This window comes from Zosterops lateralis, assembly GCF_965231275.1.
Source record: "Zosterops lateralis genome assembly, chromosome: 20".
Classification (NCBI taxonomy): Eukaryota; Metazoa; Chordata; class Aves; order Passeriformes; family Zosteropidae; genus Zosterops; species Zosterops lateralis.
The window spans coordinates 7599507-7613570 of record NC_139780.1 but is presented as its reverse complement, the minus strand read 5'-3'; the positions used below and the strand labels follow the sequence as shown (position 1 = coordinate 7613570).

At 46.3% G+C, this 14064-nt stretch overlaps 3 protein-coding genes across 4 annotated transcripts in view; 1 reads left to right on the top strand and 2 right to left on the bottom strand.

Annotated features, from left to right (window-relative positions):
• Positions 1 to 187: 187 nt before the first annotated feature.
• ZBTB6 (zinc finger and BTB domain containing 6) lies at positions 188 to 3211 on the bottom strand. Its single transcript, XM_083876191.1, has one exon. The coding sequence runs from the start codon at positions 3201 to 3203 to the stop codon at positions 1920 to 1922; it is 1284 nt and encodes a 427-aa protein (XP_083732317.1). The 5' UTR covers positions 3204 to 3211; the 3' UTR covers positions 188 to 1919.
• Positions 3212 to 3496: 285 nt separating this feature from the next.
• On the bottom strand, positions 3497 to 10867 carry ZBTB26 (zinc finger and BTB domain containing 26). Its single transcript, XM_083875742.1, has 3 exons — positions 10828 to 10867; positions 10548 to 10610; positions 3497 to 8911 (listed from the first exon to the last, which is right to left on the bottom strand). Exon 3 carries the CDS (start codon positions 8899 to 8901, stop codon positions 7585 to 7587), a length of 1317 nt encoding a protein of 438 aa, XP_083731868.1. The 5' UTR covers positions 8902 to 8911; positions 10548 to 10610; positions 10828 to 10867; the 3' UTR covers positions 3497 to 7584.
• A 76-nt stretch (positions 10868 to 10943) lies between these two features.
• Positions 10944 to 14064, top strand: part of RABGAP1 (RAB GTPase activating protein 1) — a 62395-nt gene continuing 59274 nt past the window's right edge. The window contains exon 1 of one of the 2 annotated variants that reach the window (XM_083875698.1): positions 10944 to 10986. The gene's annotated coding sequence lies outside the window, so the exon portion shown is untranslated. Of the gene's footprint in view, positions 10996 to 14064 lie in introns of both variants that reach the window. The other variant, XM_083875699.1, reaches the window with a different exon arrangement.

Here is a 14064-nt window from a genome sequence, read left to right as displayed (position 1 = left end):
TCATGGTCAGACAGACCCCTCTGAAGGGCAGAAAAACGCGTTACTAAATGACCGCCACTGGAACACCGTGTTTTGTTTACAACATCTTGTTTACTCAGCACAGCAAGCCAAAATACTAACTGTTAAGGTATGCACAGAATTATTAACTGTGATCAGAAAAAACGAGATATTTTTCTGACACAACGCCTTGTTTGCATTTCATTTATTGTGTTAGGACATGGTTACGTGTACGGACGGGAGAGGCAACACCTCTAAGGTGAATATGTGCACAAGACCAGGGTTTGTTCACAAAGCTTACTGAGACACACTGCAGCCACTGAACAGAACATGCTGGTGGCCTGTCACACAACACAACTCCCTCTCATGTTTACATGCACAACCAAAATAACTCAGAACCTGCTCCCACAGAAGATACACTTGAAAAGATCAGTCTGTTTCCCTTTGGCACACAGGGAAGTGCTCATGAGGGAAATACCCACTCATACACCTGACCATGCCTGTAACAAGCAGTAACAGGAAAGTGCACGGTAGACATTGTACACACCCAACCCCTCACGTAGCTGATCAATAAAATCCCAAACGGGCTGGTGCACTCACAGACACAGGGAAGGAAAGTGAACTGACATTAAAAACTATTCTTAGATTTCAGAGCCAGCCCGATTCTGAAGCGTTTGGGCCAGACTTCTGGACTCAGAGCAAGAACTTGGAACAGCACTTCTGAAACTTGAGGGAAAGTGTGATACAGGTAGGAGTGAGAATTACAGCTTTTTGCTAGTTGTAAGTACCATTCCCTCATATGAACAACTAAAATGACTCTTTTTTCATATCACATTAAGTGGAAGAACCAGCCAAAGACACAGACTGCATCACAGGGCACTCGATGCTCATGATGAAACTAAAATGACCTTTGACAAAGCACAAACACACTTCTGCAAACACACATCATTACTGTGTTACCGTGTCACAGAATCAGGGTATGAGACCTCTGTGTCTAAGCCATTGCTAGTCAGACAGAAATACCTGTTTTTCAAAAGTAGCATTGAAACTGTGATTACCCAACAGCACACAGCTGAATTTCACACGAATGCATATAGCTAAGATCTGTAAAAAAATGAAGGTAAATGTTATGATGCAACAAGCAGGACTAAACTTATCAAATACAGGTCCAAAACATTGGTATGACAGAAAAAAAACCCAGTATTATAAGAAAGAAGTTTATAAAAATTCAGAACTTGATAAAACTAAAAGCAAGTCCTTTTCATGGGACTGTCCAGTTACAGATAAACTGCAAGGCAAGACTGTTTGTTTCTTTCTCTTTTACGAATTCTCAATTTGCAAGAGACAATTTGAAAGGTTCCTTGATTAGTTTCAGTTTGTTGTGTGTCCTTAAACATCACAGCCTTGAGTATGAAAACACACCTTCTTTCTGTTGGAAGATCTAGCAAAGTTTGGGCAAGGAAGGAGATGATTTCACCATGAAAGATCCAGGAACTGGATGGGAACAACTGACTCGCTGAATAAATCCAAACACCCCCTTCCTTCAGTTGTCACCAACACCATGGCTCAGGCTTCAGCTTATTGCAGTATCAGTAATAGTCTGAAAGTCAGCAGTGCCTGCCCTTGAAACAAAATATAAAACATCATTGAGGGACCAGGATATGCTCAGTATAACAGAAGAGAAGCATGAAATAATTTCTCGTATTTTGCAGTTTACTTTGAACTAGAAAATATCTTTTTTTACTGACGGCAATAGCAACCTTAACAGAGCAGGTATGTTTCCTGCTCCAAGGCCTGTCTTGGATCACCAGCCACCTGTTTGTGCTTCTCTCCCTTAGACAGAGATCTGGAACTGGAATTGCATCTAGAATTTCACTAGCCAGGAGCTTTTTGTGGAGTCTGACTCCACAGTCGCCCAGCTATCAATCATAGTCTATTTTAACTTTTGTAATAGTGTTCAGGTTTGCCTTTTCGCTGCTGCTCCTTCCATGAACAGAAGTCAAATGCTTTTTAAGAGCAGACTTGTGTTTAAAGTCCATGTCGCAGCAGTGGCACTTGTAGGGCCTGTCCCCGCTGTGGATGTTGAGGTGATCCTGGAGCGTGCTCTTGGCCGTGAAGGTCTTCAAGCACACCATGCACTGGAAGGGCCGGATGCCCATGTGCCCCCGGATGTGCCTGTTGAGATTCTTTTTTTGCGTAAATGTTTTTCCGCATTGCAAGCACAGGAAGAGTTTGTGCATTTTCAGATGTCTGAGATAGTTCTCGAGGTGCAGAAAGCCCCTGGGACACTTTGGACACTGGTGCCGCCATGAGCTGCCAGAATCCTCCAGGCTCTGGAAACCATTTGCCCCACTAGAAGTTCCTTCTGGGTTGTCACCGACAAAAGGCTGAAAGTGATTTCCTGACATTTCTGTATTCCTGCTTTCAACTGTAGAGTTTATCAAGGAGTGCTGGGTTTCTGGGAAATATAAATTTGTTTTAGAGGAAGTGCAAGGCTGAGGAAAATGATCATTTTCTACATTCGCCACACTCATGGAGTCCATTCTGAAGATACAGATTTCATCATCCTTATACCCGATTTCCACCGTTGATATTTCTGGGGATTTTGTGTCCTTCCTTTCCGACACCAAGCTCTCTGCTTCAGGGTGTGGGCCATCCCCATCCTCCTGTTTCACGGGATATTCTTCATTCTCTGGGCTGTCTTCAGAAATCTCGATTATTTCACAATCTTTATCTAAAACCTCATCCCCGCCCCTCAGTTCAGCATCCGAGGAGTGGCACCCCTCACCAGCCTGGGCACCGCTCTCCATGGAAGCGTCGATCTCCAAGTACTTGGACAAAGCCTCGGTGCACTTCTCCACAATGTGAACCATCTGCAGGTAACTCGCGGCCGTCAGGTACTTCAGCAGCTCCTTCTTCTTGACTTCCAGCGCGCCCGTGTAGCAGGACAGCAGCAGCTTCCTGCCCACCTCGGCGCTCTGCAGGATGGTGATCCGCACCTGCCTGGACTGGTTGAGCAGGAACTGATCCCGCATGAAGGTGGAGCAGGCGGCGAAGATCACCTTGTGCCCCTGGAACTCGGTGTCGTTGATGTAGATGGACACGTCGCAGAAGAGGTTCTGCTGCCGCAGGAGGTTCATCTTTTGCAGCACGGCATCGCCCTGCTGCTCGAACTGGAAGTGCAGCACCTCCGAGTCCGCCGCCATGGCGGGACCCGCGGGCACGGCCGGATCGTCTCACCGGGCTCAGCCCACCCCCGGCGCCGGCAGGACCCGCTGTCCCGTCCCGGGGCTCCCGGGCCGCCCGCGATCCCGCTCCGCCCCGCTCCCGGACCGCTCCCCGCCACCGGAGCCGCTCCGCCGCCGCTGCCGCAGCGCCCCGGAACCGCTTCCCCGCCCGCCCCTTCCGCCCGCCCGCCCCCGGCGCGCCGTGACCGCGCTGGAAATGAGAGGCGGCGGCAGACAGAGTTAGCAGCACGTTTATTAGAAGACTTGGCACTGCTACAGCGGCTGCCGCTGGGGGAAACCGCACCGGCACCGGGGCGCGCCTCGCCCACCGTTCGGTAGAGGTAGCGACGTGTCCGCCCCAGTAAGGCATCCCGGGGAGCGGCTGCCGGGGCTCCTCCTCGCCATCAGCCGGGAACGGCGAACCGCGGCCCCCAACGCCGCCGGGACCAGCTGCTGGCTTCTTCACGGCCACGGGACATCGCCCGGCAGCCGCCGACCCGCCTGCTTTGGTTATCACACGTAGTGTAAGACTTTTGCCCAGTCAGTGAAGAGGTAGCTAATGCTCAGTCCATCGATTATACAATCTCAAAGGAAAGGCGTCCGTCCTGCTTTCTCACCCCTTACCAAGTCGGGAGGCACCACTATGTCCCCCTCTTTGTTTTTAAAAATTAACATTTAACGTGACTTTACAGTTCTCTCAACAGTTTCAATTTGTACCACGTTTTGATTCTCCCTCCTCACTCTTATTCCTCCCAGTGACTCCAAAACCATAATCAGCCCCACACAATTAATTTCTATGTTATTTCAACAAAAATTCAGCGGCAGCTAAGTTTTGCCAAAAAGCTAGGGGAGAGAAAGACTGACACTTCAAATTCATCAGTTACTAACTTGCAAAACATGTCTTCTAAAAGAAAAATAAATTAAGGAAAGACTCATCCCTGATCTATGCAGGAGGCTGTGCAGTTGCAGCATGTGGTGCAGGAACACATGCTACACAAGCTACCAACACTCAAAGAAGTGGTGAACCCAAACCTCTGGCAAACCTAAATTCTAAAAAATTCCTTCTTCTATAGAATATAAATAAATAAAATGCCAACATTAAAAAAAAAATCCTAATATATTGAGGAGTTATTAAAATACTTTTGTAATAGATTTCAGTTATTTTTAGGATATGCAGGAAGTTGTACAGCACATTAAGTTGTGAGACTATCCACTTACCAGCAAATGGTATTCTACACAGTAACACACAGATTATGATAACTGCCATAGTCCTCATCTGAATATGCAGCATCAGTAGCAACAACCAATGGATCTAATCTTTCACTACTCGGGACATTGCAATGAAGACAACATTTTACATACATGGACAATTAAGTTTATCTTATTCTATAATTGAGCTGCCTCTGCATATTCCATTTATCATAATTCTCCACTTTAATCTGTAATTCAGAGAAGCAGCATTAGCCAGATTTTGCTTTTCTAATACCTCTTCTATACTCTTGACTTGTCTTTCCATATAGGGGCAAATTTTAGATGAACTCTACCACCAGTGCACTTTGCATTGGCATATTGCCCTCAGGGCTCCAGTGTTCTGGAGTCATGCAGCCATCTCCTGCATAAATCTTTTGGTCTGCACCCTTTTGCCAGGCCAAAAGCACAGACATTAGTAAAAGTCACTTTTCATCAGATGTGTCCATTTTCAGTGAAGAAAGTCTTCTGCATTTCTGCTTTTTCCTATTTATTTGTGCCGTGCTCTTGCCAAACAACCACAGCAGCCTTTAATTGTGCAGCCCAGTAGTCTTGGCCTTCTCAGACGTCCAAATCACCACAGCACAGAGTGGACTGAACACATCTGTATCTTGACCAAATGATTTTTTTCTGTTTCTTGGGAGACCCCTTGTCTCTTCATATCAGCTTCAAGTCACCCACAGCTACTTCAACAAGCTGTATTCTCCTTACAGTAACATTACACCTTCATAATTTCACAAAAACCAAAACTTTCCAGATAGACAAAACTTTCAATACTGTCCATTTTGCTGCCACGTGTTCTAGCACTTGTGCAGTTTTATTCCTTTCTGTGGCAGAAGACCATTTTCTTTTTCGTGTCTATGTTCATATTGCCTTGGATTGTTCAATAGCACCTTACAGCACGTTGACCTGGCTCTGCAAGCTCTTGTTCTCCAGGTCTATCTTCATTTTGACATAGCATCATAACTTATTTCCATTTAGCGAATAATAGATGATCAAAATGTTTGAACAATACAGAAGATTCTGCCTGAAGACAGACTGCAAGTGTCAGATGCAACTGTCAGGGTCAAATTTGGTTCAAAACAACTCTGAAAGTGGGTGGCTTCAAGAGGAAAAAGTTCTTCCCATGCAAACCTATCTTCTACCCCAGCAACCTGAACAATAATTTAAAAAGCTTCAAATAGTTAGACTTTAGGCCTAAATATATTTGCTACAACTTGCAAGATGAATGCCCTGATGTAATTTCCATTGCTTACTTCATAGCTGTCCATGTAAGAGTTCATGTAACAGTCAAGTACAGTAGTTCAAGAACTCAATTGCAAAAACTGATTCACAGAATCACCTTCTTTTTCTACTTCAAAGTACGTGGTTTTCTGAAAACGTTCTGCAACATTAACGTGTTTTAACATCCATCAGTGTAATGTCTGTGTAAGGAAATCCTGACTTCTACATACACAGAACTGAAGAGCAAGACCAACTTTTGATAAGCACATACACAACACTTTTTGCTCTAACACACCTTTGGTCATACCTGTTTAACATTTTTAACCACACAATAGCAGCCTTTCACCCCCACCCCTCATTCAAACACACCAACAGTACTACGTTTAGGTAGGAAGCATAATCTCAGCCTCACGGCAAACCTTGTGGAAAAGAGCTGCATTGGAAGAAATCCTTATTCCAAACACAAACAGCAGTTCTTTGCCAAAGATCAGCCATTTGATTATTAGTCTATGCTACACTTCAGTACTAAGAGTGCTGTTCTACTGGGAATGGTGTGCCTCAGATAAATTAAGCTTCTTTCAGCCTGACTGGGATGTGGGTAATTCCACAGCACTTTTGAAAACCAGTATGGTATAATCCCAGAATCCCAATTAACATGCCATTCCCGCTACATTTGATGTTTAAGGCGGTATACAAGAGGTATTGCTGAGTACAGTCAATAGCTGATATATTAACCTATAGAAATTGTGCTACCTATACCTCATCCTAAAATCTGTAAAATACTAATGGTCACTTCAAAAAAAGTCCAAGAAATCAAAAAACTTTGTTAAGTTCTTATAGCAGGTATTTTTGTTTGAAGTTAAGTGACACGTGGCCCTTATAAAATATCAAGGAGAGACATACAAGAACTAAGGGGGGGAAAGAAAAAAAAAAGTCATGGGGTTGTTACACATTGCAGCTTTAAAAAGATTCTTTTCACAGTGTCAAAAAGCAGTATTTCTCCACTCCAGCTTTGCTCTAAACCCAACAACTGTTGTGGTTTGTAATGCAAAACTTATGGAAGATGGAGGATAACTTTTAGCTTTGAAGTGTTTAGCTTGTCTCAGTACATGCACTGGTAAGTGCCCTTTAAAAATCCCAGGTGTGCCAGCATAAGAACAGGTCACATTTGCACTCCAGGCACCAGCCTCTCACATTCCAGAGCTGCAATTTATCCTCGGTTTAAACAGCTCTATGCAATGATCAGGTAACCCTGCCAAATCATTTAGGGTTTCATCTTTTCATAATGCATGTTGAGGTTAAAAACCCTGAGAGTTTTTAAGAGAGCGTTGATTGGCAACAGAAGTTTCTTGAAATAAGTTTAGAAAGAGCAAAAAAGTGACACAAAAATACTTCATTTCAACTGCAGGAGTCTAGGGGTGAGATCAGAGAAAGGTAAGTTGAAGAGGTAAGTTTAAATTTAAGTATATGGAGTGTTTTCAGTTATCCAGTGCTTTAAAAAAAAATATTGGGTTATCTCACACACTTGTCCTCTTTGCTTTCCTCCATCTGCCCAGACACAGAGAGGCCTCTAACTGCACAGCAGATGGTTTACTTGCAGCCCACAGCAACAGTCTTTCAAAAGGTGTTAGTCTTGAGTCTCCTAATCAGAGAGAAATGAAACAATTAACCCCTTAATCCACTGTAGAGACATAGACAGAAACCTGAAGGAGGATTGCTATTCACAGAAAATATCAAGTAAGACTAACAGCGATGGCTGAAGACCTGCCAGCTTTTGCAATTCAACCATCTGTAGCCTTTCGGGGTACACCACTAGTTTAGGGAAGAAGCCCAACCAACGGTTTGCTTCTCTCAGTCACGATCCCTACACAGGGCGAGTTTTAATTGCTTAATTGACGCAGGTACTATCATTTCTTAAACTGAGCACAGCCTGAGGCAGCTTTCCTGCATCCAGTACCTGGCCAGCATCAGCCTGCTGACAGACCTTACTGTCTGTAGCAGCGCTACACGTGAATGAATCGAAGTCCACTGTTATGTCTTGCACGTTTCTTTCATTGGCATTGTCAAAGCTATTTTTACCGTGCAGCTGTTTCAGATGTTTCCTCAGAACGGGCTTATGCGCAAAGACCATGTCACAGTAGTTACACTTGTGGGGCTTGTCCCCACTGTGCAGGTTGAGGTGGTCCTGTAGGGAACATTTCTGGGAGAACGTTTTCCCACAGATCTTACATTGGAATGGTTTGATGCCTGCGTGCACTCTCATGTGCCGGTGGAGATTGCCCTTCTGAGTGAATGTCTTGCCACAGAGCAGACACATAAAGAGTTTATGCATCTTTAAGTGGTTAGCATAGTTTTCCAGATGCCGAAATACTCTTGTGCACTTTGGGCACTGATGGTGCCACTGGAGGCCTTTGTCTATCCCTCGGTTGTTAGGCCCAAACATATCTTTAGAGGCCAGAATGATGTTATCGCTGCCAGCATATGAAAGGGCATAGTTGTGGAGGTGGTTTTGCTCTATTTCACTTGCTCTGTTCTCAACAGTGGAGTTGATAAGAAAGTGTTGAGGCTCTGAGGAATGCAGTGCAGTTTGTTCAGAAGAAATAAACTGGTTCTGATCCTTCTTATTCCTAACTTCTGTTACCTCCCCAATGGACTCCACCTTAATGATCTGAATATCACTATCCTCCATGTCCATGCTGTCTTCTGAAGGCTGAATACAAGGTGAGTCTTGCTGCAGAGAGTCATCATCCCCCTGATGTTCCTTCAGCTCAGAAGAGTCGCTTTGCTGTTCGCACTCTTTGCTCTCCAGCGGCTGCTTGGGCTTGATGAACTTCCACAGGGCCTGAGTGCACCGTTCCACGATGTGGCTCATCTGCAGAAAGCTCGCAGCAGTCAAGTAATTCACCAGTTCCATTTCAGGGAACTCCAGAGTGCCACTGTAACAGGAGAGAAGCAGCTGCCTCCCCACTTCCGAACTCTGCAGGATCGAGATTTTTACATCTCTGGAGTCGTTCAGTAAGAACTGATCTCTTAAAAAAGGAGAGCCAGCAGCAAACACAATTTTATGCCCGTGAACTTCAACGTCATCTATATGGACCACGACATCACAAAATTTGTTTTCTTCCCTCAGTTTGTTCATTTTCTGTAACATTGAATCTCCATAGTTGTCAAACTTGAAATGAAGAATATCTGATCTTTCTGACATTTTGGCACACCTAAGGAAAAGCAGCAGGAAAAAAAAAAACAGACAATGAGCACTTTTTGTTTTCTAAAAGGCAGGTTAGAAAGATTTAAAATAATAACATAAAGTGAGTGTTTATCAGCCATTATGCTTTTTATCCTAGGTACACACTGAAGTCCATTACAAGTAAAAACAAATTCAAGTTTACATCTCACATTACAATAACTTTTACCTTTTTTTAATGTAATGAAGCCTGAATATTAAGTAGAACTGCTGTGACAGAAATTCTCCTGAAGCAATATCCTAAAGAATTAGGATGTAAAGGGAAACTGAAGTTTGTTCTTGTTTTGATAGGACTTGGAATGAAGAGCAGTGGATCTTCTATAAACCAAGTACCGTTCTTCTGTCTTTCAACAGTTGCTTTAAAAATTTATAAGACTACACTGATTCTGGATGAAACACTGCTCACACAATCATGCCAAAGCACTAGGATTGCAGGAAGTGAAGAAATAAGAGGAGACCAAATGATGCAAGATTTGGTTAGATAAAATTACAAAACAAAGCAAAACTTACACTTCCCAACTATTACAAACACCACATAAAGCTCAAAAGGAAGCTTTGAAGTTTATAGATAAAAGCAGATACTACTCTCTTGGGGCATGAAGTGTCAGCTGAGTGTACACACAGGAATGGCGTTGTGCCCAGTGAAATGAATGAACACACAAGACAACTGTTCAAAGAATATTTTCAGAGGCATCTGTCAATAATCAGGGTCTTTTCAGTTTGCAGCTCAGACAGCATTAGGAGATATGACCTCCTCATTGATCACACCCATCAAGCATATCTTCCAGTGTATGGCATGCAAAAATTAGGAAAGGGTTTCAGAAGACTTCCAAAAACCATGGACCAGGGAAAGTTTGGAAGCAGGGGGGGACATCATTCTGCAGTACACCCAGTTCTGCTGAATATGCAGAACCCAGTCTCTCAGTAACCTTCAGCTCTGCCTGACTGACCCCATTTCTAGGACTGAAAGTTCAACTTTAAGACGCAACAGCCTTTGGCAAATATAAACAACAGGAACAGATCATCTCCATGTATCTTCAGTCAATTTTAGGCATTATCAAACTGTTTATTTTTGTGTTTTCTCTGGACAGTGATGAGGGAAGTCCAGTTGTGAGTCCGTTTTTTCCTCCTTGGAAATTCATATAATAGGAATGCACTCAAAGCCCCCACGCTAAAGTTACATTGTTAACCACAGCTATTCCAGCCATCCAGCCGCTCTCTGGCGGACTACAATAGCCAAACTGTGGATCGAAAAGTTGTGACTTCCCTCGGCACACGTTCAGTTTCACAACTACCACTGATGGCCAGGAGAAGAGAGCATCAACTGAACCGCAACCCCGTTATCTGGGGAGGGTGGCAAACCAAGGCAAGTCCCGCTGGAAACACGTGCTTCCCTGGCCTTTACCGACCGCGAACCGCCCCGGCCCCTCTCATCTACTTCCTGGGCTCCGGGAGAAGGATATTTCAGCTCAGCTCAGCCGGGAGCCCGCGCAGCATCCCCGAACAATGTGAACGCGGTGCCTTTGCGAGAGCGGGGAAAGCCGCTGTCCGCGCCGGGCCCGGGCCCGGCCCCGCGGGAGGGAGGGAGGGAGAGAAGGGGCAGGTACCTGTAGCGTCGGGCCGCGTCCCCGCGCTGGCACCCGCGGCCGCTCCTGCCTCCGGCTACGGACCTAGAGAGGGGAGGAGACCCGCCGTGAGCCGCCGCCCCAGCGCCGGGCCGGGCCCGTCCGCCCGCCGCGCCCCCCGGGCGGCCTCTCGCCCCGCCGCGCCCCCGGCCGGGCCGGGCCGCCCTCCGAGCGCGGCCCGCGGGGGCAGCGGGAGCCGCGGGCCGCTCCGCGCCGCGCTCCGGGGCCGCCGCCCGCGCCCCGCCGGCCCGCCGGGACCTACAGGCGCCACCGCAGCCCAGCACCGCGACTCGGAACCGCATTGTCCGCCCGCCGGAAGAGCCGCGCCCGGAAGGACCGGCGGGGCCGCCCCTCCGCCCGGTCACGTGGGGCGGCGGCGGCCCAGGCCCGGCACCGGCAGCGGCGGCGGCGGCGGCCCGGGGTAGGTGCGGTTCCCGCTGCCCCCGCGGGGGCGCCTCCGCCCCGTCCCGTCCCCGCCGCGCTCCCTCCTGCCGTGCGGGAGCCGGGGCTGTCCCGCGTTCCGCCACCGCCGGGTCCCTCCTCCGCCCCCGGGGCCGTGTCTCCCGCCCGGCGCGGTGCCTCCCCGTCCCCTCTGCCCGCCAGGGCCGCGGGCCTCGGCCGGAGCGGGGCCGTGAGGCCGCTCCGGGTCCCTCAGGGCCGGGCCGAGCCCTGGGACAGGCGGCGGGCGCCGGGCCGGGCCCGTCCTCCCCGGCTGCGGGGGTAGGAGACGGGGACGAGCCGCCTCGACCCGTGTCGGTGTCCCGGGGACCCCGCCGGCTTTCCCCGCCTCCCACCCCGGGCCGTGCGGGGCTGACTTTCGGGCACCCGCTTTCCCTCTTCGTGTCGCGGGCTGGGGGTTGTTGCCTGTCGCTTCCAGGTGGATCCCAAAATGTGGCATTTCGTTGCGTGCTGGCATCTTTATTTGGTTCATATACCATAACCTCGGTGTGTTTTTTTGCGGGTTTTATCCTTCTTGTTGTCAAGGAAGTGTTTCTTTCAGTTAAAACGTCCCAGTAGATAATTTTTAAGGACTGGTGGTGTCAGTTAGGGGTGAAAATCAAGTATAAACAGATTGTGCTAAGTTGGTTTAAAAACATAAGCAAAAATTAAGTGGAAATTGAACTGCTGGAAGTGAACTTGGTGGTTTATCTCTGTATAGATTTGCCTGATCATTTTAGGGGAGAGAAGGAGAAGTAGAAAAAGTATTCAGGTTTGGAGAGGAGAAAAAGATCCTGAGAGGTTTGCAGGGGAAAAAGATTGTGTTTGTTTTTTGAATACAAGCTGAAGAACAGGTAGGGCATACAGGTATGGCTTGATCTGTATTCCGAATTTTGTTTTACTTACTCCGTTGGGTTTTGTTAAAGCCTGGCTCAATAGGATTCTTGAGACTTCTGATTACTTAGAAAATGTGTCATTACAGGAGCTACCCACTGCTGATTAACTTGAAGAAATACTGTATTCTTTTTAAAGGCCCTGACTTAAAAGGTCAAGGACCTGAGCAAACTTACGTTTGTGTACACAGTAAACAAATTAACAAATGGAGCTCGGCATTTGGGTTTCCTTCCAATTTCCAGCCCTAAGTGCAGACAGCGTTTAGTAGCACACACCAAATGTAACTCCTTTTTTCTCGGTTCTTTGACTGCGTATTTTTAAAGCGCTCTGGTTGTCTGCTGAGCGTAGCTCCCTGTTTGTATTTGAATCCTAATGAGAGAGCAGCTCCAGCAGTACGTAGAGCATCATCCCCAGAGTTTGTTTAGCTGCTGGCTGCACTGCCTTCCTCCCAGCCTGCAGCCCGTGCTGTGTCCTGCCTGCACAGCACCGAGTTGTGCTGGTGCTGGGGGAGCGTCAGCTGCGGCGCGTGGATGAACCAACTGTTCATAGTTAATTCATTCCAGCAGCATTCCTCTGCTGGGCTGGCTAGGGCAGTGTCAGCATTTCTTTTATAAACTGCAGTTTCCCAGGACAGGCTGCTTGTTTCTGGGATGGGGAGTTTACTGATTACAATTAATTAGAATTTTGTTCTCTGAGCAGATAGTTCGAATTCAAATTGGAAGCAAAATGATGTTGGTAATAGCTATCAACCTGTTAAGGATTGTTAACAAAGACTACATTAACTCTTGTGTTTTGTCTGATGCCTAGTTTTGCATATGGTGTCTCATGATTCACTCCTCTTCCAGAGATCTGTGAGGAGAGGGCTGGAATTAGAGACACCATTATCTCCAAATAACAGTATCTGTTTTCTTTCTGGCTCTTGAAATTACTGGGAACATCTGTGGTTGTCAGTGTGTTGTAAAATGAACGGAAAAGTTAGACTTGCAGTTGGTTTTTTTTTTATTAATTACTCTTTAGTCGTCCTAAATCTGTATTTTCACGTGCAGTATTCCTCTGGCTTTCCTGCTTCATTTTGAGTGCCAAGGACTTCTTGTTGCATTTGAGAGTATGTGTTGCACAGGGAAGGTGGGTAAAGATCAGACATGATTAAGCAGATACGTGAAAAGAAAAAAGATTGCTAGTGATTGCTTGTATGCTGTCTGGTGGTTTTTTTCCCAGAGCTGTGATAAAATACAGGCATTTACCTGGAGCATTTTCCAGGCTTCTTTCAGGAGTTCCAATGTATTTTAAAACAAGTGTGCCTTAGGTGAATTGTACAGGTAGAAAAACCCACAGCTGGCCAAGTCAGTAGGAGCTCAGAGTCTTACAGAATGCTGGGTTCTTTGTCATAACACAGCTCTGCAAAGTGCACTGTAAAGCCTCTGAACTCTGCCACAAATTCCACTGTTCACCCACACTAAGATGCTAATGATGAATACTCGGACAGCAGAACTTTGTGTCTTTAAATTGAACCGTACTGGATTTGTCATTAAGCTGTGCATAGAGCCAGAGGAATAGAAACAGGAAATACATTGTATTTAGGTATTTCAGCCACCTCAGTGTCTTTTCTGCATGTCACCTTCTTGTTTTCCATGCTTTTTAACCCTATACTTAGTGGTTTTATATTTTGGAGGATAGAGGATATAAGTTTATTTTGCATGCCAAGCTTTCTGACTTTGCCTTTCAAAGGCAAATGAATTACTGTTCTTCAGTAATTTAGTTGATATTGCTGTATTGTTCTTTATCTGATGCATTCTGCACCAGACATATTGGAACTTGGTGGAATCACTTTAGGAACTGCAGCTGAAGGACAAAAGCTCAGAAAGATATGAATGGGGAAAAATGTCTCTTTTCCTCTCTGGCTTTGCATACCTGTTCTCATGCTTATTCTCTTTTCTGCCCTGGAAACCCAGAACTTATTTTTGTGTAGTATTTCCCTGTAAATTCTGTGCTAAGGATGCTACATCTGCTGTTGACTCTCCAGTTGAAGAAGTTCATGCCTGAAATACTGATTTTTCCATTCACCCTCTGTCTTTTTGCATGGTTATGGTTGTTCTAAGCACCAGAAAATGGGTATTCCTTGCTTCACTTGTTGCATGTGTTTCAAGATGGCATTCAAGCCTCAGCC